General features: G+C 32.0%; 2 protein-coding genes and 1 long non-coding RNA gene across 3 annotated transcripts; all 3 read left to right on the forward strand.

Moving 5' to 3' along the window:
- The first annotated feature begins 342 nt into the window (after positions 1-342).
- Positions 343-3,371, forward strand: LOC105317864 (uncharacterized protein DDB_G0286591-like). Its single transcript, XM_011414649.4, has 4 exons — positions 343-424; positions 512-570; positions 792-923; positions 1,064-3,371. Exons 1-4 carry the CDS (start codon positions 396-398, stop codon positions 2,374-2,376), a joined length of 1,533 nt encoding a protein of 510 aa, XP_011412951.3. The 5' UTR covers positions 343-395; the 3' UTR covers positions 2,377-3,371.
- A 3,241-nt stretch (positions 3,372-6,612) lies between these two features.
- LOC117681180 (uncharacterized) lies at positions 6,613-7,109 on the forward strand. Its single transcript, XR_010710329.1, has 3 exons — positions 6,613-6,742; positions 6,840-6,883; positions 6,977-7,109. It is a non-coding gene; the product is annotated as an uncharacterized lncRNA (long non-coding RNA).
- A 10,047-nt stretch (positions 7,110-17,156) lies between these two features.
- On the forward strand, positions 17,157-21,984 carry LOC105317866 (platelet endothelial aggregation receptor 1). Its single transcript, XM_011414651.4, has 7 exons — positions 17,157-17,612; positions 17,701-17,747; positions 17,851-17,982; positions 19,524-19,554; positions 19,663-19,709; positions 19,795-19,926; positions 20,554-21,984. Exons 1-7 carry the CDS (start codon positions 17,506-17,508, stop codon positions 21,279-21,281), a joined length of 1,224 nt encoding a protein of 407 aa, XP_011412953.3. The 5' UTR covers positions 17,157-17,505; the 3' UTR covers positions 21,282-21,984.
- The last annotated feature ends 2,063 nt before the right edge of the window (positions 21,985-24,047 follow it).

The raw sequence follows: 24,047 nt of genomic DNA on the forward strand, positions 1-24,047 counted from the left end.
ATATGATCACTTCTAACTCGTAGAAACTTTAAAAATGTGTAATAAGGGAATTCAAATAAAATTGGTAAATCAGTTTTGTTTAGTAAGAAAAATTTCAATGATATTTTTGCTGAAATCCTTGTTTATATTGTTCATACACTGTGATAAGAATCCTACAATATAAATGTTTCTTTGCACTTTTTATAAATCTTTATAAATTTGTAAACGCCTTTTTCTCTGAACTTTTGATTTCTCGACACACAAAACAGTAAGCAAACGTCAAATTAACTCAAGTTTAATACAACATCGTTTTGATAACAATTTTGACACTGTAATTACGAAAGCGTAGCCAAGCATTTTTCTAAATTAGGCATTTCCTTGTGTATTCAATGTGAAAAAGGATATTTCAATAAAACATGTGTAAGGAAAATGAACCAGAAGCGAGGTATGTAGTTGATCGGTTATTGTTGACATTTGAATGATTTAATAATCACCATTCATTTATCAATTATCATATCCATGATATTCCTAGAAATGGGAACTCGTCTACGTGTTGTTATAACAGTTACTACAACGGATCGGAATGTGTTCGTGAGTACTTAATAACATATTCACATCTTGCCACGAAATCTGTTAAAGACTTATTTTAGGTCATAATACGCATTACACTTAAATGTACTATTTCTTTCATTTTTGATATTTATTTCTAGTGCAATTTTTTTTTTGTACAATATGTTTAAAATATTATTTTTAAAATTAATATCAAAATGCAGCAATTTACATATTTAATCAACATTTTAATACGGGAATAGGTTGTCCTGCTGGGTTTTATGGAAATAATTGTATCCATCATTGCAAGAAAGGATTTTATGGCTTGGATTGCATCAAAGAGTGTGCTTGCAACCAAACCCTTAATTGCCATCATATAATAGGGTGTTCAACAGGTAATCTTCCTTATTTAATCAGACCGAGCTTTCGCAGAAAAAATATTAAATTCAGTCAACTGAAAAATTGCAGTTTATTAAATTTATTACATAAGACTTTAAAAGGAAAATATTTAAAAGTAAAAAGGTTTTAATTTCAGATTATCCTGGTAATGAGAGTTCAAGCATTCCCAATAGAGACTCAGAAAATTCTAGTATCCTTCATGTCACACTTGACTCCGTTACCGATCCTGTTGGAGGCTCTAATAAAGAGAATACGTATATTCTTCCTGACACTAAAGTCACTGGAATCACAAGGACGATCACAAAATCAAGTAGTGTCAGCACTAAGACGATAAAACCCGATGCCCCAATCACCACAACTACAGGCAATTCCTTCGATACCAACCTTTTCTTAGTGGCAATAGGTGGTGTAATCGCACTGTTTCTAGGTGTTATCATGGTTCAGCTTTGCATAAAACTACGTACAAAACGAACAAAACAAAGAAAGTATTCACACCAAATATCCTCGAAGCGGCATTCAGCAACAGAAGAAGAAACGTATCAAGAAATTAACGAATCTTTAATAGCCGTACAGCATTTAAACGATAATCATGATGAACATCGACAAGTTGGAAAGTATTATGAACTACACACAGCGGGTCAGCCTACATCTGTGCCATATGATAGGATAAAAAATCAACTACAATATCTAGAGATAATCGATGACTCTTTGGTAGCATCGACCAACAGTTCCGATTCAAATAACAGCGCAACATCATATCTTAAACCAAAGACCAACAAAAAACAAAGTAACTTAGATAATATGGACTCTTCAGAAATAATAGCTATTTCTGAACAAAACAATCAGAATGATCATCAACAAGTTAGCAATTACACTGAATTGCAGCCAGAAAACTCACTCACAACCGAGCTGTATAAACAGATACACACCAACGTACAACATAAAGACATCGACGAGACTATTTTAGACTTGTCAACGAGTTCTGGCTCTAATAAGAGCAACACATCTTACTTAAAACCAAAACCAAATGCGAGACACAGCTATATGGAGGTAGAAAGTTCTGATCTAACAGAAGGTGGAAAATCTGTTGAAGAAAGACGTGTTTCCTTAACAGACGACAGTAGCAACCGTGTGTCGTCACAATATCTAGATCCTATTCATGACTTGTCAACGAGTTCTGGCTCTAATAAGAGCAACACATCTTACTTAAAACCAAAACCAAATGCCAGACACAGCTATATGGAGGTAGCAAGTTCTGATCTAACAGAAGGTGGAAAATCTGTTGAAGAAAGACGTGTTTCCTTAACAGACGACAGTAGCAACCGTGTGTCGTCACAATATCTAGATCCTATTCATGATCCACATCTTGAAGAAAACGCATCCAAGAGCCAAGATTCCATTGACACTAGCGATGCGTATCTGGATGTTATTAATGAGACATTTCTCTAAAAACGTGTAACTCTTTACAAGTCTTTTTAATTATGCTTTTACTTGCTGCTTCAATGTTTTGATTTTAAAGCATTTATTCTATTTTTCTGTTTAATAAAACTTTTATTTGCTGTCTGGCGCAATACATAGGTAAATGTTGCTGAAGTATCCTTAAATGCGTGTACTACGAGATTCGCTTACCCAATATAAACTTTATAAAGCTAACTATAAACCACTGATTTTAATAAGACGTTCTGTAGAAATTTGGCAATTGGTATATAAAGAGCATGCTTATGAGAAATAAGTGGAGACATTAGCATGTAGTTTAGGCGGAAAATTAGTTACTTCCAACCTTGTTAACGAGACAAGATGAACAAGGGTAACATCTTTGGTACAGGAAATACTTCAGTTTAAATTGATGCAAGATATTGGCACTTAAAGTTGGTAATTGTTTCACACAAAAATGAGAAAGTTGGTCTTGCCTTGAACAGTTGAATACATCGAGCGAAGTTTACTTGATGGCCTATCGTGCTATATATACTCGTTGATATCCGATATATCGAGAAATGATTCATCGAGAACTGTACAGATTATAGGGCTTTACTAACTAGCATCACATGTATAATGTACCAAACACAAAACCAAGCATTGTCATAAACCCTACCCAGCAAGTTACATTTACGCGAGGGGGTAAGAAAGAGCATATAGTAAAATGAAGATAAGTACTTTCATACAAGAATAATACAGGTTTTTTTAGTTTCTCTCTTTCAATTTTCCATAACAGTTCATTATATGTCATTCAACATAGAATTGCATACGTTGGTTTTGTTTGATCTATTTTGTTCTTGCTAATAACAAAGACAATACTTTTTTCTGATACAATCCGTGACAAAAAAGCTTTTTATATCAATCGTTACATTTGTATATAATGGTTGTATAACTAAGGTACCGAATATTGGTTAATTAAATTTTAAATTGTACATGACTTGTATACATATTTATTTCTTTTTTAATATTGTGTGAAGGGGGATAGGGGATTTTTTTAAATTCAATATATGATTAGTTTATAAATCAACTTTATTTTGATCTATTCTGGTTTTTCTCTTTTAATTTAATATTACTGCGTGGATCAAAAGTACTATTTATTGAAGATTGTAGTACTATCCAGCAGTGTTGCTTATGTTAGAATGTTTTATGTGTAAATAATGCATCCATATTACATGAAGTATTTCATACATCATACCTTAATATGTAAATGTATCTATTTCTGAGACTAAGCAAGACCGTAACAGATCTGTAAAATCAACATTGGCTGTTGCGTAGCAATATATCAAAATAAACGAGATTTTTTTCTGCGTTAAGGTTGTGATTTTTTTTTATTTAAAAAAACTGACATAAAGCGAATCCCTAAACGAACAAACAAATAACCAAATAATATAACCTGAACAATATTAATAAAATATGGATACTTTGATTTTCTTATGCATTGAATATAGATCGGAAAACTCAACGTTTTAAATTTGTTTACATTCAGAAGAGCATTACTGGTCAAATAAATCTACTAAACTTAAAAAGCTTGTCTGTGAGGGTTCTTAATATACAACAAAAATATATTCAAGTTTTCTCAAGCAGACAGGAGAAAAAACTTAATGAGACTGTCTGCGCCCGATCTTCAATGATCAAGGGCACAATAAGTTGAAAAAGAATTAACTCTCATGAAAGCTATTGAACTGTCAATAATATGTGTGGGTCATTTGCTCCGAATTAAAAGTCTGATCCTCTCACTTGTACATGTACTTGTGAATAATATTCAATTATTCAACGAGTACATGTAATTGAGAAATATTCAATTCTGAATTTCTATCAGATCACTAGAGCAAAATTATACGTACAAGTTAAGAGCCATTCGTGTACATGTTTGACGTATAAGGAACGATAAATCGCACAAGCTGATAAATTGATACTCTCCTATATAATTTTTTATAAATCATTTATCTTTAAACAAACATTGGAGTAGACCCATGCAGTCATTGGATTAATAAACCTACACAAATTTATAGTTCTTTGAATGTTAACCTAAAATGAACAAGAATAAAATTCCTACAGCTTTTAAAGAACAAAGCTCATAAGCATCTGGGAGAAGGTTCAAAACCAAAGAAATTCATTCAAAATAATCGAGTAAACAATTGACACAATGACATCAGATTAAATAGCTTGCATAGATGATCAGATTATCAAAATTACATTGGTTGATATGTTCATGCACTTTATTATGGAAGAAGGTTTACTAAAACGTGGCCAATATGACTTGATTTATGTTGAGTGCGTGCTATCTCAAAAAAAAGAACGCATTCAGAGATAGACAAACAGGTGAGACAGACAATTATTTTTAGACAAATTGTAACAAAATTACCTCCTTAAGGTTATTTCACAAATTTGATTTTAATTATAAAGTATGTTACTACATTCTTTCACATATAAACCACAGCATTCTTATGGTCATTAATTTAATGGCTATAACATGTTCGAAATTTCTCTCTCAATTGTTGGTGTCGTCTTTTCAATTGTTGCTTCCTGTTGTAGTTTCTTGTATAGTATGAATGTTTGTGGTACGACTGTGGTTTTCATTTTGGGGACAATGACAAAATTGTAGATTGATTTGAACGTTCTCCTGTGGTGTATTGTTATATTATTGCACATGTGCAAACCACACACCCTTTCAGATCGTGCAGTGACAAGTTGGATTAAGAAAACGGAGTGTTTTTTTAGAATCTGACGAAAGCGGTGTTTAGTTGTTTATACTTTTTTTTGATTTATTATCACTTATCTACTGTATTGGATACAGTGCGACAGTGGTCTACAGGAAGATGCAAACGATGTGCACTCTGTATGAGCGGCACACGTGTTCGATGTGCATGCATATGCGAAATAAGACAGCACAGCAGTGTCGAAATTGCAGGTACAATTGATCTTCTATATAAAACAAAACAATCTTTTGCTTTTTATTGAACGTTGTTTCCTTTATTCATCGTGTATTACATTGAGTAGTTCTATCATTCAGGAGTTCATGTAACCTGAATGCCTCGATCGGAAGGCAGCCGAACCTAACTTTCTCGGCCTGTATATATATACCCAAGTGGTAGTTGAGAAGCCATAGAAACTAACCTGGCGACATTATGTTTTTGAAATGCATGTCAGCTTTAAACGTGCGTGGAAAAAACTATCTAGCAAATACACAATACGGAACAAGCTTTACCTCAATGTTGTTTTTACCGTAGATTCAACGTATATTTTATGTAATTTTGAAACTGTTGTGCAACGTTAATATTTTACTTATGACTCAAAATTGATTCTCAATGAAAATTATATGTTGAAGCAGTGTACCCAAAGTGCGAAACAAAATCAAAGTACTGAAGTACTGACGGGGTAGATTTTATCGATCATCATTTATTAACTTGCATGGCAATTAGTTTCTAGTCTGTATTTGAATTATGCACTTTTTTTATAATATGTATAATATGGATTTTTAGACTTTTCTGTCAAGAAGTTCGAGAAACCCCATATGAACCATGGTGTATAATATTTAAAGATGGATTTTAAACTATGTATTAGTTATCGAAAACATTCTAAAAATTGTATTGATCCAAGCACTATTGATATAGAACTCTAGTCTCGTTCAACTAGACGTTCGGCTGTCTCTGTTAATATCCGACAAGCAACAGAGCCTCTCTGCTTGTCGGATATTTACGGAGACAGCCGAGCGTTTGGTTGAACGAGACTATATTAAACTCTGGCGTAGAAATACATGAGACTACAAAAATATCTAACTTGTTTGTATTATATAAAATCTTACTATTTTCAAAGTGTTTATAGATAAGTTTCTTTGAAAAACAATGCTTTAGCATACTGTACATCGATTTTTTCTATTATTTTCAAGAACTAAGTCTTGTCAGCGGCGGTGATTTGTGCTTAGGTCCAAACACTGTTTCACTTTCGGTTTGCCAGAGTGACTGCATAGAAGAGTTGATTAAAATCAACTCCCAAAAAGGAACGCACTAGATATAAAATTATTGAGGAAATTAATGAAACCTGTTACAAAAATCAAGGACCAACTTTATTATTATTCATCAAAAACTCTATATATATATATATAATTATATATATATATATATACATACATATATATATATATATATATATATATATATATATATATATATATATATATATATATATAGAAAGAGTGTCATAACTAGTCTCTCAGTTAAAAATACATATTTATTGTGCGAATTATGGTGTACGTACGAGCTTTTCTCTTGCTGGTTATTTTTCCTGCTTTTCATAACGCAACACGACGTCAAGGTATCTGTGATTATTTTGGAAGAAGGTACATGTAAGAATATATTCCACATTTTTTAAAAACAAGACATTGAGTTGATTATAGGGTATTTAAACTGTTAATCTGTATATTTCATTTGTTGTAGAACGTGTTGCTTGGATTATCACTTGGTTGGAGGATCTTGTGAAGGTTAGATGTGTTCGAAGAATACATATTATACGTCTTTTTCAGTAAAATTATTAGATTTTAATTCTAAAAGAACTGTTTTGGGGTTTTTTTTAGCCTGTTCTGCGGGATACATTGGTTTTAATTGTACTCGTACATGCCCTTATCCATTATATGGACAATTGTGTTTCAAAGAATGTCACTGCAGCCAATCAGAATGTGACCACATTAATGGTTGTAAAAAATATGGTAAGCCATTTATATTACTAGTATTTTTCTGATGGATTGTTCATTTAGACCGTATAGCATATTTTCTTGACTGCGTTCATCAAAACACGTCTTCAAGTCCTCAAATATAAAATTTACTATTTAACAGTAAAACTGTTGTTATATTCTTCAAATGATTTTTAAAAGTATGAATAGAATAAGCAGGTTTCCGCTTATATTCATTTTGCTGGTTTATGAATTTGGTTTTTAGGCACCACAGATTCAACAGTACCAGCAAGATCTAGAACACCAATGAGCAGTAAATCCTCCCTAAGTAATGTAAGTGATCATCTTATTACCGTACCAATTAAGACAAAGTATAACACCTCCATCACAAACTATTGCACTGAATTCAACTCGACCACAATCATTATGATTATTGGAGGAATCGTTATTTTATTATTAATTTTGATAATCATCTTTCAAATTTATGAGAGAAATTGTAAAAATCGGGAAATAAAACGACCAACTGTTTATGTACAGAGTAGACTATATGAGGACACCACAGAGCCGGCACCCTGTTTTATTAACGACTTTTATGGGAGGATGGAGGCCAACAGTCTTCAAGCATCGGGCACAACGGAGGACATATAACTCTTTGAGATCGCACGGATCATGTTCCATTTGCAAAGATATAACACAGCCGTCTGGCTTTGGTTAGGAAGAATTTTTTTTAGGAAAAAAGGAAAGAACCCGAGGTGCCCAGCAGTATTTTACTCAAATGACGGAAAAAGTTCTGTTTCTGTCGATAGCAACGCACAACTATACTTAAAAAAGAATATCATATCCACCTGTGAGGCAAAGAACGAAACAGTTTTAAGTTGTATATATTTGTATATTAATAGCAGTCCTTTTACTAGGCAGCCCATATTTGAATGCAATTCACAACTATGATAAAACTCATTGAAAACTCACGAATGCAATTCGATGTATTAATATTTGAAATAGTTTTAAAAATTAGAACTTCTCTAAAAGTTAAATTTTCATTTTTTTCATGATTTTGTCTTTCTCTATCAACATTCTTTTCATCATGTGTATTTTTTTTATATTCGTTTATATATTAGATCTTATAACAATAAAACATAGACGGAAAAATAATTGTTTGTACCTTGTATATCCATTCTAAAGGGGCGACCTAATTTTGAAAATTGAATCATTTTGTTTTGTGATTTGAAAATTAGAACATTTGGAACTATTCGAACGGTCAAAGAAACTTTAAAAAACAATTGCAAAAAACAACTTGAAGAGACCAATGAATGCAATCAATCCGTCTGAGAGAGCAAGAAGTTACTTAAACATGTCTGCAGAATGAACACTTTTAAAACATAGCAAATAATAAATCATTAGAAATACAAAGCCTCTATATGGCTGTCAAAAATAAATTTATGAAAAATAAAAAAAGTAAATATGATAGATAGTTCTATCACAAGCCAAGCACCATAATGATAGAGGTTTTATTTCAGGGGGATTTATCTTTTCATCTATAAATGATAAAACCATAAATTGTCAGCCTTAACCAAAAAACAACACTTCCTGTTTGGAAATGTTTTCTAGAACAATACGTCGCTGACATTTTCCATATAAGAAACCGCCTACAGATTTTTAAATCTAAATGCATTGATAATGCATGGGAATTTAAAATAAAACATAACTCGAATACCTTATCTGATAAGTTTCAAAAGAAATTAAACTTAAATGCATGAAGTCGTTGCAGGCAGACTAACAACGATATGCCCCAAATTTTCAGCCTTCAAGGGTGAGCCTGAAATAAAAACGTTTATGAAAGTTATCGAAACGAACTGTGTGTTGATCATTGCAGATAACTTCCCATCAAAACTCTTTGTTCCTCTCATTTATATATTGTGAAAGATATCCTTATTTCGTCTTTTAAGAAAATATTAAAGATTAGAACGATTCGTACTCATATTATGCACAAAAGAGACGATAGTTTTTTAAAACGAATTATATCTTAACGTCTGATCTGCATGTTTTAACTTCGATGCTATGATGTTGAACTTCGTACACCTACTATACAAGCAAACAACATGCATCAAGATGTACGTACATTTCGCTTATAAAGTCTAGATATACAAACTGTTTTCTAATGATCAAGCTTTTTAAAGAGATTTCAATATCTAGAATTACATGTGTGATACCATCGATGAATGCATTTGCAAAGTCTTCAATGATACATTTGCAGACTCTTAAGATCTGCCATTATACAAAGTACAAAAAGACAAATACGGACGCATATGTTTCATTAGTTCAAAAACTAAACTTTCTTTTAAAAGACGTAATGTTCGAGATAACGCCCAGTGGGCAACCGCAGCAAGAAGACAAAACACAACCAGAAGCGGTGACAGACCTTATCAATACAGACCGTAACACATTTCCAGGTCAGCAAATTAATCAATTGAAATATGATATCAAAGCATAAATTACAAGTTAAAAATTTGGCAACTTATTGGAAAGTTAGTTATATTGAAGGGGAAAAATCATAGAATATTCATGGAAGGTACCAAAAGCATATATGTCCATGCAACTCCAGCTCTACAGTATAATGAAAAACCAAAACCATGATATAACTTTTTTTCTTGATTTCTATATTTTAAATTTACCTGATATTTGCTATGTCAAATAAGAATGAATAAATTGGATTTTTTTGTGAAAACGATAATATAATACCCGAATAACCTTCCTTCATTCGTTCTAAGTCGCAAATATTATAAATAATTAGTTGTAAAAGTCATAAGAAACACTTTTTTCATTGAATGTTTGCAATTTATTAAAATGTATTATTGATTAATACGCATTAATATTTTTTTGATAGTTGTACCGTGTCCCCAGTGTTTTGTTCATAATTTATTTTTCGCTATTTTTTTCCGATCATTTTTACGCCTCAAACAAATAAAATACACCGGATTTTTTCCGACTATTTAGTTCAATAAAATAGTTCCAAAATTGACACTGCCAATTTTTTATTTTACAAATGCACTTTTTTCAATAAATTTACAACACGTCAAAACACCCCAGAAATACTGTATTTCAATTGGCAAGGGAAAGCAGTTTTAAAGCATATGAGGAAATTTTGATAACATGTTCCTATCAATCAAATACCCTCTTTATCATAATCTCTTTTGTGGGAAAACATGTTCTGGTATGGAATTTTATACATGAACATATTGTCGTTATTTGCTCACTTTCGAATTATGAAAATCGTAGCATGCATGCATGTATACAATTGTTGTTGATATTTATTTTAATATGTTGTTTTGTGGAGAATATACCCTGCATGTGTACTAACTGTTTATTATTCTCGCCTTTTATGAAAAATCAACATGCAAAGGTGACTGTGACAACGACGAGACAAAATCTGGGTACGAATATGATGCTAGATATATTTACTTACATAATGAAAAAGATAAAATGTATTTTAGATCCAATTTTGATTCCGTATATTTTGATTTCTATCTTTGTGTAGCGGAGGCTGTTGTACAAATTATTACATGGTTGATGGGCGTTGTGAAGGTAAAAAGCGTTAAAACATTAAATGGAAGATTTTACCAATATCAAATATTTATTTAGCAGAAGTCATATTTTCAGATTTGTTCTGTTTTATAGCCTGTCCTGCAGGATATATAGGTAGTAGTTGTGGAGTTCCATGTCCATATCCGGTATTTGGACAGCTCTGTGCGGAACAATGCAACTGCAGTCAATCAGAATGTAATCATGTTTATGGTTGTAAAAGAGATGGTAAGAATTTATTTGAGTTTCAACCATGACTACTCAAAACACTCGGTTTTATGTTTTTTAATAAAGACAATTTTAGGCATAAAATTGTATGCCTTACAATAACAAAAAAAAATGTTGATTTTTTTTTTTTAAAGTATTAATTTTAAATGATATGCATGGACGGTACAAAACGGGACAAATACACATCTACCAAAGACATGTTTATAATCAGCACGCGTTGTTAAATTATTCTATGATACAAACTCTAAATCTATTAAAATTTTGGGATTTGATGTTGTTACAGGGATTGTAATATACATGTAAACAAACGTATTTTGTTTTAAAACAGTGCAGGGTTACATTTTATGTCGAAAATGTAAACGTTCTTGCTTGTCAAAAATATTTAAAAAAAATTTAAATTTAACCTTTTTCTCTGTTGCAAGTTTTATGATTTTATTTAAGTAATTTTGTGGGTTTTTTAAATATTTAAACTTCAGTGTGACATATTTGTTGTAGCGTGCTAACATCAGTAATTTTTTAAAAAGATATGTAAAGATTTAGTTAAGACAGGTTTGAACAGCCGTGAAACCAATTAAAGAAATTGACACTTATATTCAATTTAATTTTTCAACACTTTTGATTAAAAATAAAGTATTATAATATTTTATATCTTTATCTAATGTAATGTTTATCATATGGTCAATTAAAAAAAGTATTGTCCATACCAGTAAATTTTGATATGTTTCTTTAAAATATTAAATTATCAATAGAATAAATAGGTTTCCACTTGATATCAATATCGCTGGATTATAAATTCAACAGTTCCAGCAAGATCTAGCACACCAATGAGCAGTAAATCCTACCCAAAAGCCGCAACTGAACATCATTTTACCAAAAATCAATGCACTGAATTCAACTCGACGACAATCGTTCTGATTATTGGAGGAATAGTTATTCTATTATTAATTTTGATAATCATCTTTCAAATTTATGAGAGAAATTGTAAAAATCGGCAAAGAAAACGACCAGCTGTACGTGTACAGAGTAGACTATATGAGGACACCACAGAGCCGGTACCTTGTTACATTAACTACTTTTATGGTCGAATGGAGTCCAACAGTCTTCATTCATCGGGCACAACGGAGGACATATAACTCATCAGAGATCGCACGGATCATGTTTTCCATTTGCAGATTTATCACAGCCGCTTTACTGGATAGGAATAATTTTTTTAATGTAAAGAGGGACGGACCCGTAGTTTCCAGCAGTCATTTATGCTATCGACGGAAACAGGTCTGTTTCTGTCGATAGCAGTGCACATCAATACGTGAAAAAAGAACATCATACCCACCTGTGAGGCATGGAACGAAACAGTTTTAAGTTGTTTATATTTGTATATTATTGCAGTTCATTCACTAGGCAACCCATATTTGAATGCAATTCACAACTATGATGAAACTCAGTGAAAACTCATGAATGCAATTCGATGTGTTTATATTTGAAATACTTTTAAAAATTGGAACTTCTCTTAAAGTTTCATTTTCATTCTTTCATGATTTTGTCTTTCTCTATCAACATTCTATTAATCATAATATTTTTTAAAATATTCTTTTATATATAAGATCTTATAACAATAAAACGATTATTTGTACCCTGTATATCCATTCTAATGTGAATTTAATATCTGGATCTAGATCATTAAGAATATTTTTCAACCTTTGTAATTCCACGTCTCCTTTATTCCATATGATGAAACAATCATCTAGATATCTTTTCCAGTTCTTTTTCAGAGTCTGGCTGAATTCTTCACCGAATTCCTCATTTGTCTTTTTATACAGACTTTCTTCTAAAAACCCTAAGCATAATGTAGCGTATGTTGGGGCCATTTTAGTTCCCATGGCTGTGCCTTTGATTTGATGAAAGTATTTGCCATTAAACGTAAATACATTATTCTTTAAAACCAAGTCTATAGCCTCCAATAAAAACTCCTTTGTAAATCTGTTATCAATGTCCGTTCTGCAATTATCAATCCAGAAATTCAAAACTGTAAGTCCTAGTGTACTGCTTATATTAGTGTACAAGTTGACTACATCCAAGCTTACTAGTTCAGCATCAGGATCCACTTGTTCCGGTAGATGTTGTAGAAAATCTAAGTCATCCCGTATGAAACATTTTACATTTTGACATAGTGGTTTCAAAATGATATCCAATAAATTGCTGAGTCGTTGGGTGGGTGCTGCAGGTCCTCCAACAATAGGACGGAATGTTAAATCTGCGGGATGTTCACAAGTAATGTATTCAGAATTCTGTTTTTGTATAGCTTCTTTGATTGTTTTTGATTTGTGAACTTTTGGTAACCCATAGAAGGAACTTTCTTTATATTCAAACTCAGTGGCAAATTCTTTCTCCTTATCTGTTAAAGTAGAGAAATGTTTGAGTAGCAGTTTTTTTTATTTTTTGTAGGATTGCTTTGTCCTGGTTTTCAGATATTTCAGTATAAAATTCCGTGTTTGAAAGCATATCCATTATTTTTTGCTCATAATATACTGTGTCCATAATAACCACGGCTCCACCTTTATCCGCCTCTTTAATTACAATATTTTCATCACTCGCTAATGATTTTAAGGCATTGGCTTCTTCTTTAGACAAGTTTTGTTTAGTAGATTTACATTCAGTACTATCTAGTGGTAAGTTCTGGAGCGTTTCACAAACAGTGTCTAGAATGTTGTTTCGTCCTTTCTTTGGGTTGAAATTAGATTTATTTTTCAATAAATCTAGTTGAGTATTTTCATTTTCATTGATTATTTTTGGATCCACGCATTTCGTCGTCGCTGTTGTTGTCGTTGTCGCTGGAATCTTTGTCCGTGTACAACCTTCATCGGCAGAGGACTAAATAAGTATTTTTTAGGCGGAGGCAAACCAGGACACGGACAAAGATTCCAGCGACAACGACAACAACAGCGTCGACGAAATGCGTGGATTCAAAAATAATCAATTTGTCCACCAAACAATTAAACGAATCCGAAATAAAGGTTCTATCAAAAGGATTGAAATATACACCAACCCGAAGCAGTAATAAACAGGAACTACAAAAAGACAAAAGAATACACTCGCAAATTACGTCTGGCCGAATATTTCAATAATACGGAGAGCGACGAAGAAAATGAAAATACTCAACTAGATTTATTGAAAAATAAATCTAATTTCAACCCAAAGAAAGGACGAAACAACATTCTAGACACTGTTTGTGAAACGCTCCAGAACTTACCACTAGATAGTACTGAATGTATATCTACTAAACAAAACTTGTCTAAAGAAGAAGCCAATGCCTTAAAATCATTAGCAAGTGATGAAAATATTGTAATTAAAGAGGCGGATAAAGGCGGAGCCGTGGTTATGATGGACACAGTATATTATGAGCAAAAAATAATGGATATGCTTTCAAACACGGAATTTTATACTGAAATATCTGAAAACCAGGACAAAGCAATTTTACAAAAAATAAAAAAACTGCTACTCAAACATTTCTCTACTTTAACAGATAAGGAGAAAGAATTTGCCACTGAGTTTGAATATAAAGAAAGTTCCTTCTATGGGTTACCAAAAGTTCACAAATCAAAAACAATCAAAGAAGCTATACAAAATTAGAATTCTGAATACATTACTTGTGAACATCCCGCAGATTTAACATTCCGTCCTATTGTTGGAGGACCTGCAGCACCCACCCAACGACTCAGCAATTTATTGGATATCATTTTGAAACCACTATGTCAAAATGTAAAAAGTTTCATACGGGATGACTTAGATTTTCTACAACATCTACCGGAACAAGTGGACCCTGATGCTGAACTAGTAAGCTTGGATGTAGTCAACTTGTACACTAATATAAGCAGTACACTAGGACTTACAGCTTTGAATTTCTGGATTGATAATTGCAGAACGGACATTGATAACAGATTTACAAAGGAGTTTTTATTGGAGGCTATAGACTTGGTTTTAAAGAATAATGTATTTACGTTTAATGGCAAATACTTTCATCAAATTAAAGGCACAGCCATGGGAACTAAAATGGCCCCAACATACGCTACATTATGCTTAGGGTTTTTAGAAGAAAGTCTGTATAAAAAGACAAATGAGGAATTCGGTGAAGAATTCAGCCAGACTCTGAAAAAGAACTGGAAAAGATATCTAGATGATTGTTTCATCATATGGAATAAAGGAGACGTGGAATTACAAAGGTTGAAAAATATTCTTAATGATCTAGATCCAGATATTAAATTCACATTAGAAAAAAGTTCCACAAAAATTCCGTTTTTAGATGTTCTAGTCAAGAAGGAGAACGATAAAATTTCTACAGATATCTACTACAAGAGTACAGATACTCATCAATATTTGCATTTTGGATCGTCCCATCCACGACATATAAAGAGGGCCATCCCTTACAACCTTGCCAGGAGAATATGTACTATAGTCAGTGATGAGGAAACAAGACATCAGCGTCTCAACGAATTAAAACAATGTTTAACTGACCAGCATTACCCTATCAACCTTATCAACGACGGAATAATGAAGGCCAAAGGAATAGATAGACAGGATCTTATTAATCCAATTTTACAGAACAACAAGGAAACTAAAATATAACCGCTTGTTACTACCCATAACCCTAGAAACCCGAATATAGCTCCAGTGGTCAATCATCTCAACGGAGTTCTCAAAACAGATGAAGATATGGCTCGCGTTTTATCCAAATTCAAGTTTATTAACAGTAAAAGGCAACCAAAGAACCTTAAGAGAATACTCTGTCCATCTACAATTAATACGTCAATAAAAACGGTATCTAAATGTGGAGATATACGATGCGGCACGTGTCCGTTTTTAAAACAAGGCAGCTCGGTTGACTTCAGAGGAAAACAATTCCGCATTAATTCGGACATGTCATGTCAATCCAAAAATTTAATATATACCATTATATGTGATGGTTGCAACAAATGTTATATCGGTGAAACAGGGACAACATTAAGAACAAGAATCTGGGTGCATAAACAGCAAATTAAAGACCCAGAGTACCGGAAAATAAAACTCAGCGAGCACATCGATGTATGCGGAGGCGGGCAATTTAAAGTGTTTCCTTTTTATAAACTTTTTACAGAGAGTGCAACGGAAAGAAGAGAAAAAGAAAAGCATTTTATTCATTCATTAAAACCTTGCCTCAACAGACTGATATAATTTAACTTTTTTATGTATTGTGTATATATTTCATTGAATTACCCTATAGATTACGCGGCAATATCCCTCTACTACGTTAACTTTAACTATGACGTCATTGTATTGTAGACGTCACCAAGTAACGTAATTGTTATTTTAAAAACGTCTGAAGATTGAATGATAGCGCTAACGTTTTACTCTGTGTTGTCTTTCATTTTTCAAATTTTCTATATATAAAACCGGACACTGCGATATTTTTTGGATTTAACTATATATATATATATATATATATATATATATATATATATATATATATATATATATATATATATATATATATATAAATCGAATACCTTATCTGATAAGTTTAATTATAAGTACATGAAGTCATTGCAGGCAGACTTACAACGATATGCACCAAATTTTCAGCCTTCAAGGGTGAACCTGAAATAAAAACGTTTATGAAAGTTATCGAAACGAACTGTGTGCTGATCATTGCAGATAGCCTCCCATCAAAACTCTTTGTTCCTCTCATTTATATTTTGTGAAAGATATCCTTATTTCGTCTTTTAAGAAAATATAAAAGATTAGAACGATTCGTACTCCATATTATCCAAAAAGAGACGATAGATTTTTAAAACTGATTAAATCTTAACTGATTATATCTTAACTTCGTACACCTACTATACTAGCAAACAACATGCATCAAGATGTACATTTCGCCTATAAAGTCTAGATATACAAACTGTTTTCTAAAGGTCATGCTTTTTAATGAGGTTTCAATATCTAGAATTGCATGTGTGATACTGTGAATAAAAAATGCCACACTCTTAAAAGATGTGTGAACTCTTTTTAGGATCAGCACTTATAATTATGTCATTCATCTCTGCGCTCCTATATGCATTCAAACAAGTTCATATCTTACAACAATCATTTTAGACGTCTAAGTTGAATTACTTAAGTAAATAAGAATTATTATAGAAACCAATAAACAAAATAAATGTTACTTATTAGTTATAACTCATAGTATTCTAATGGTAATATATGCTAAATATGCGACATGATATAATCATGTAAAGGCAAAAAGTATATGCTGGGAGAATGGAGAGGTCAACTTCTGAATATATTTCTATTATCTTGTTTCAGATGAACAAGTATTATATAATAATCTATGATAATTAATGACGAATTTAAATTACATGTATGTTAGAAAGGCTCTTTATAGTTTAAACTCATTTGAGGAAATTATTAAAATCTAATTCAGTTCAAACAACTGCCCACTTCAGCATTGTTCACCAAATTAAAACGCAACATGTAGAGAAACCAAGTGTTTCCAAGTATGAACGTTCTGTAACCATTTCCTCACTTACGAATAATATAAACGGTGTCATTGATAAAATGATGTAATCTTTAGTTGGTAAATGATGTCTCTAGTGTAAAATATGATCAATTTACGAACATTTTCTTATTATTCATACTTTTTTGTTATCATTTTCAATGAGAAAACACGATGTCAAGGTGACTGTGACAATGGTTTAACAAGCCCTGAGTAAGTTCATTTCACAAAATTTTACATTAATATCATTGACTGATATTGTTTTTGTATTGTATTAAATGCGCTTTTTTCTTAATTACAGCGGAAAATGTTGTGCAAATTATCACATGGTTAATGGAAGTTGTCAAGGTTAGAAGCATTTAATAAATGAGTAACTGTTTTGTCAGAATGTAGATGTTGTTTAGCCGTAAATATTATTTGAAGATATAGCTAAAATATTTTTCTGCTTCAGTCTGTCCTGTGGGATACTTTGGTAGTGAATGTACGGTTCCATGTTATTATCCGACATTTGGAATGTTTTGTGAGCAGGAATGTGAATGCAACCTAACAGATTGCAATCATATGTATGGTTGTGAAAGCAATGGTAAGACATGCCAGCGGATTTTGTGTTACTGTTATTTTTTTCATAATTGGTTTGACCATAAAATTAATGTAACTTTATACCTTTAAGGGGCATGGTCACGATTTTGGTCAAATTCTATTTTTATAGGTTTTTTTATTTACAATGTTTTAGAGATGCATTTCTAATGATCAAATGAAATTTGAGAGTTATTCGTAGAGTTAATAAGCAAGATACAGGGCTCACAATTCTTTGTCATGTAAACAAGGCTCGTGTCCTGTTTTTGTTTACATAGATTCGATATACCAGTAAAATTTCTTTTCCCAGCTCATTTGGCTATTTTTTTTTATTTATTTTGAGCATAGATAAACAGTTCCTAACGTTAACACAATTTTTATTTCAACGTTCAAAATTTAAACAAAAGCTTTGTTCCCATAGCGAAGAAGTTCAAGCTCTGTAACTCGCTTGTAACTCAACAAATAACTCAAATTTCGGTGCCTATTAAAAATACCTTTCTGAAGCATTGTAAATATTAAAATCGGAAAAAAAATAATTTTTGACCAAAATCGTGAGCATGCCCCATTAAGTGTATATCGTTTCACAAATGGTTTTAACATGCAATGTCTGCAGACTCTCTATACGAAGTACAAAAAGACATACACAGATGCATATGTTTCATTAGTTCAAAAAACAAACTTTGTTTAAACAGAGGTAATGTTTGAGTTAACGCCCAGTGGGCAACCGCAGCAAGAAAACAAAAAAAATTTGGCAACTTATTGAGAAGTTAGAGTCATATTGAAGGGAAAAAATGATAGAATATATTATATATATTATACTTTATTTTTATCTGATATTTGCTATCGTAAATAAGAATGAATGAATTGGATTTTTGTGAAAACGATAATACCCGAATAACCTTCATTCATTAGTTCTAAGTCGCAGATATTATAAATAATTAGTTGTATAAGTAATAAGAAACACACTTTATTCATTGAATTTATGCAATTTATTACAATGCATTATTGATTAAAACGATTAATATTTTTCTTATACTTGTACCGTATACCCAGTATTCTGTTCATCATTTATTTTTCGCTATTTTTATGATCATTTTTACGCCTCAAACAAATGAAATACACTGGATTTTTCCGGCTTTTTAGTTCAATAAAATAGTTCCAAAATTGACACTGCCAATTTTTTATTTTACAAATGCACTTTTTTCAATAAATTTACAACACGTCAAAACACCCCAGAAGTACTGTATTTCAATTGGCAAGGGAAAGCAGTTTTAAAGCATATGAGGAAATTTTGATAACCTGTTCATATCGATCAAATACCCTCTTTATCATAATCTCATTTGTGGGAAAACATGTTCCTGTATGGAATTTTATACAAGAACATACTGTCGTTATTTCCTCATAAATTTCAAATTATGAACATCGAATAATGCATGTATACAATTGTTGTTGATATTTATTTTAATATGTTGTTTTGTGGAGAATATACCCTGCATGTGTACTTACTGTTTATTATTCTCGCCTTTTATGAAAAATCAACATGCAAAGGTGACTGTGAGAACGACAAGACAAAATCTAGGTATGTATATGATGCTAGATATCTTTCCTTACATAATGAAAACGATCAATTGTATTTTAGATCTAATTTTGAATCCGTATAAATTGCATGATTTCTTTCTTTTTGTAGCGGGGGCTGCTGTACAAATTACCACATGGTTGATGGGAGTTGTGAAGGTAAAAAAGCGTTAAAACATTTAATGGAAAATTTTACCAATATCAAATCTTTATTTAGCGGTAAATCATACCTTCTGTTTTATAGCCTGTCCTGTAGGATATTTTGGTAGCAGATGTGGAGTTCCATGTCAGTATCCGACATTTGGATGGCTGTGCATTGACGAATGTAACTGCAGTCAATCAGAATGTAATCATGTTCATGGTTGTAAAAGAGATGGTAAGAATTTATTTGAGTTTCATCAATGACTGCTCAAAACACTCGGTTTTATGCATCGGCGTCGGAACCGGGGGGCTAGGAGGGGCTTAGCCCCCCCCCCCCCCCCCCTCACTTTTTTGCAAAGGCAGACCTAACCATTAGATATATAGCATCACGAAGGGGCTACCCATAATAAATTATTGATAGTGATATTGAAAAATGGAAATTATACTACTACTACCCCCCCCCCCACCCCACGGAATAGGAATTTCATGAATTGGAAGGATTTTCTTTATGGTAGGTAATTTATTTTTTTTGGACCTTCCCAACCCCCATTCCCCCCTCTCCCCCCATGGATTAGGATTTTCATCATATTAGAGAATTAGTTTTTTTTTTTTTTTTGCTTGTCAAGATTTCTGATGATCAGTCTAGCCCCCCCCCCCTCCCTTTTCAATTTGCTTCCGACGCCACTGTTATGCTTTTAATAAGGACAAAAGGGTTAAATTTGGAGTTGAAAATGTAAAATTCTTACTTGTCCAAATACATGTTATTTCAACTGTCTGAATCATGAAGCAATCAGTATAAATTGCTTTCTTTGGTATTACCGCCGCTTTTTCAACTGATTTTAAAAAGCTTTTTTTTTAATAGAGTCAACAGCAGCAATCAAAACCGCTATTGTAAGTAACTCTTCATCAAATATAGTTACTGGCCACCATTTTACTCTACCCATTCTCACAACGTATCGACCCTCCATAACCAATCCTTCCATTGAATTCAACTCGACGACACTTACTCTGATCATTGGCGGAATCGTTATATTTTTCTTAATTGTAATAATCATCTTTCAAATTTACGAGAGAAATTGTAAAAACCGAGAAAGAAAAGTACCCGCTGTACATGTACATAGAAGTACATATGAGGACACTGCAGAGTCGGTATACTGTGACATTGACGACCGTTATGAAACTATGGAAACCAATAGTCCTCCAACAGTGCACAAAAGAGAGGACATACCTCTCTGTGAGGTCACCTCAGATCCTCAATTGGTTCCTCTTGCACCGCTCAAAAATGACCCAACGGGGTCTTCCGGTCCTGGCTGGGAAGAATCATCTGACGAGAAGAGTACAGAACCGGAAGTGTCCAGCAGCAATAGTACGTCAAGCGATGGGTCGTATTCAAAGCCAGTAACTACCGAGAATAAATATAAGTACGCTAAAATCATTGACTCGGCTGACACAGATGGGATTTTTTGCATCGAAAGCAGTGAAACACCAGAAGGGGAATTAAACGTCTTGCCCAACCATGATGCGGAAAACGAAACAGTTATAGGAGTCGATTCAAAGGACAATCCATATTTGGATGTGATTCACAATTAAGATGAAATCACTGAAAATTATAATACACTTTTTATACATATACTGAGTATATGTTTGTGATGATTTCGAAACATCACTACATACTTTATGTTAAAACCTTTATTAACTGATCAAGGCAACACTGAGTTTTTTTGTTACCATTTTCTTGTTGACGTAATAAAGACAGTTACACCGCATACATATACTTCATGAAACGCTGATTGTTTTTGTTCATATGTGATCATACATGTTTTGTATTTCTTTATAAAGTAGTCTTATTCGTATCAAGTGTTCCTTTTCCTTCTTTCTTATATTAATTTTTAATTGGCTTTATGCTCGCAAATATTGAAAGTAAGTGGAAAATTATATTTCTACCCTATATTTCCTTTCCAAAGTGCGACCTGATTTTTTGTTTCCATTGCATCATTTTGATTTATGATATTTTTGACGCAAACGACAGAAATTGATATTTGCAAAAGATGAAAGAAAAGTATGTGAATGAAGACTGTGGCAAAGTCGGTCTTGTCTGATTAAAAGCTCTTGGCTCAGATGTCTTTACGGACCCACCTCTTTAATGCGTAAAGGAAATTACTCTCAGCAGCTGTCTCTCTCTATTGACACAAAACCATGTTTTTCTTCAGGTATAGGGCTGTCATATATTAGTGTATTAGAGAATCAAGCGTAATTAACTGATTCTCTACTTTATTTTACAAGATGGATACAGATTGGCAATAAAGAATTAATTACTATATAAGCTACGTTTACATTATATATAGTTTTTTATTTTCTTTTTCTTTTTTTTTAATTAATTCATAAAGATTTTAAAATTCTATTTTTGATATACAAAAATGCATGAAAAAATATACAAAAATATACGCTAAGCATAATTACGACGCAGTTAGTGTTACGAGGAAGTAACATAATATCCAACATTTTAAATCAAGGAAATAACAAATTTTAGAAAATTGTTTATCTGAATTCATGGAAGAACTTGTCATATCTATATTATGGAGTGTATGTGTTATTTCTAAAAGTAATACTTCATCATAATGACATGCTGTCAGACCCTTTCATATCAACAAAATATCAAAAGTACACCCGACAAACTGGTAAAATTTATGATACATTAATAATGGTTTTGAACAAAATAAATGCCATTTCCGGAAAACTTAATTAGCGCAAAATTCCTAACCATAATGTATAATTACTACGATGTGTCCATTTAAACCAAATTAGGCTCTTCTTTGAATGTCGTAAAAGTTTTCTAAGACAGACAAAAATCGATAGCTTTACAAGCATCCCGATGGCAGAGACATCTTGCAGTAGCCAATGAGATGAGCCTTCTTACAAACCACACAAGTACATAAAATTTCACTTCCACCTCAAGATGCAGGCCGAATGTTTCTTCGAAAAGCTTAAAACATTGAAATAAGATATTCTTTCAGATTTTTATTAATTTAAGAAGAGCTGGACATTTCGCACTGAAGAAGAAAGGTAATATATTGTTCTCTAAATTTCTTAATTTAGGTATTATAATAATTACGTCGATTTGGGTTTTTTTATATGCATGCACTTCTTTAATAAATGTGAATAAATGTGAAAGAAAACAAAAAATAACAAAAAAAAATTGATATTGTTCTATCATTCTCAGTTTAACTGTAATTTCAAATATCAAAAAGACAAAGTTTTCTATCAAGTTGGGATTGTGGGATTTTTTTTTTCTTTTTTCAATAACCTTTTTCGGATTTAAGAAATATAGGTACATTGTTCTAAAGAGTGCATTTTTGGTTTTTAAAAAGGGGAGAGAAGAAAGGGATAAAGATTACCTTTAATCAAGCATAATAACTAGAATGTATAATAAATATGAATTAATCTTAAAAGAACATCTTGTTCATTGTAAAAATAATATACTACAGAATTAAATTCCTTTCCTGTCCTTGCTATCAAAAGTATTCAATTTTGTAAAGCATTCCTTATCAACTGTAGATATTTTCATGGCAAAATAATGAAACATTGAAAATTAGAAAAAGGCAATATTTTGATTAAAAATTATTTTATTTCATTGATTTATTGCCATTTCCTCTATTTTTATTCATCTATCTATTTTTTACTCTGTATTTGTGTGAAAGACGATTATTTTTGCAACGTCTCTCTCTCTCTCTCTCTCTCTCTCTCTCTCTATATATATATATATATTTCTATCTATTTATTCCTCTATCTCATATTTTTTTTCAAATTCTTATACAATCTTTAACAGACTATACATATATATTCACGTGCATTCGATAATTTTTTTAAACAAATAATTTGTCGTGTTTCTTATACAATTGGACATTGTCGCATTTGAGGTACAAAAGCTATTAACAGTTTCCCCAACCTATTATTTCCTCTAAACATCATCAAATCAGCGGCTAACATCTTAATCCACCTCACGCTGTTTTATCGTTGTCGCTAAAGACAACTAAAGACAATTCTGGCTGCTCGATCCGATTTTATTTGACAAAGACATTAAACACCTTATAGAGTATTAAATAAGGAACAATAAAACAAAACAGCTGATCGACTTCTTAATGATAGTTTTAAAATAAATTTTTCCGTTGGAGAATTGGGGGATTTCAGTCAATCTAAGAACATTTAGGAATATATCATGACATTTTTCCAATTGGAAATTTATTTTTTTTTATCATAATTATTTACATACCGTTTAATGTTACAGATATATTTATTTCTGAAATAAGTTTTTTCACAAAAAGTGTTTTAATTAGTTTCCGAATCTTTATTTTCAAA

This window comes from Magallana gigas, chromosome 2, assembly GCF_963853765.1.
Source record: "Magallana gigas chromosome 2, xbMagGiga1.1, whole genome shotgun sequence".
In the NCBI taxonomy this organism is placed as follows: Eukaryota; Metazoa; Mollusca; class Bivalvia; order Ostreida; family Ostreidae; genus Magallana; species Magallana gigas.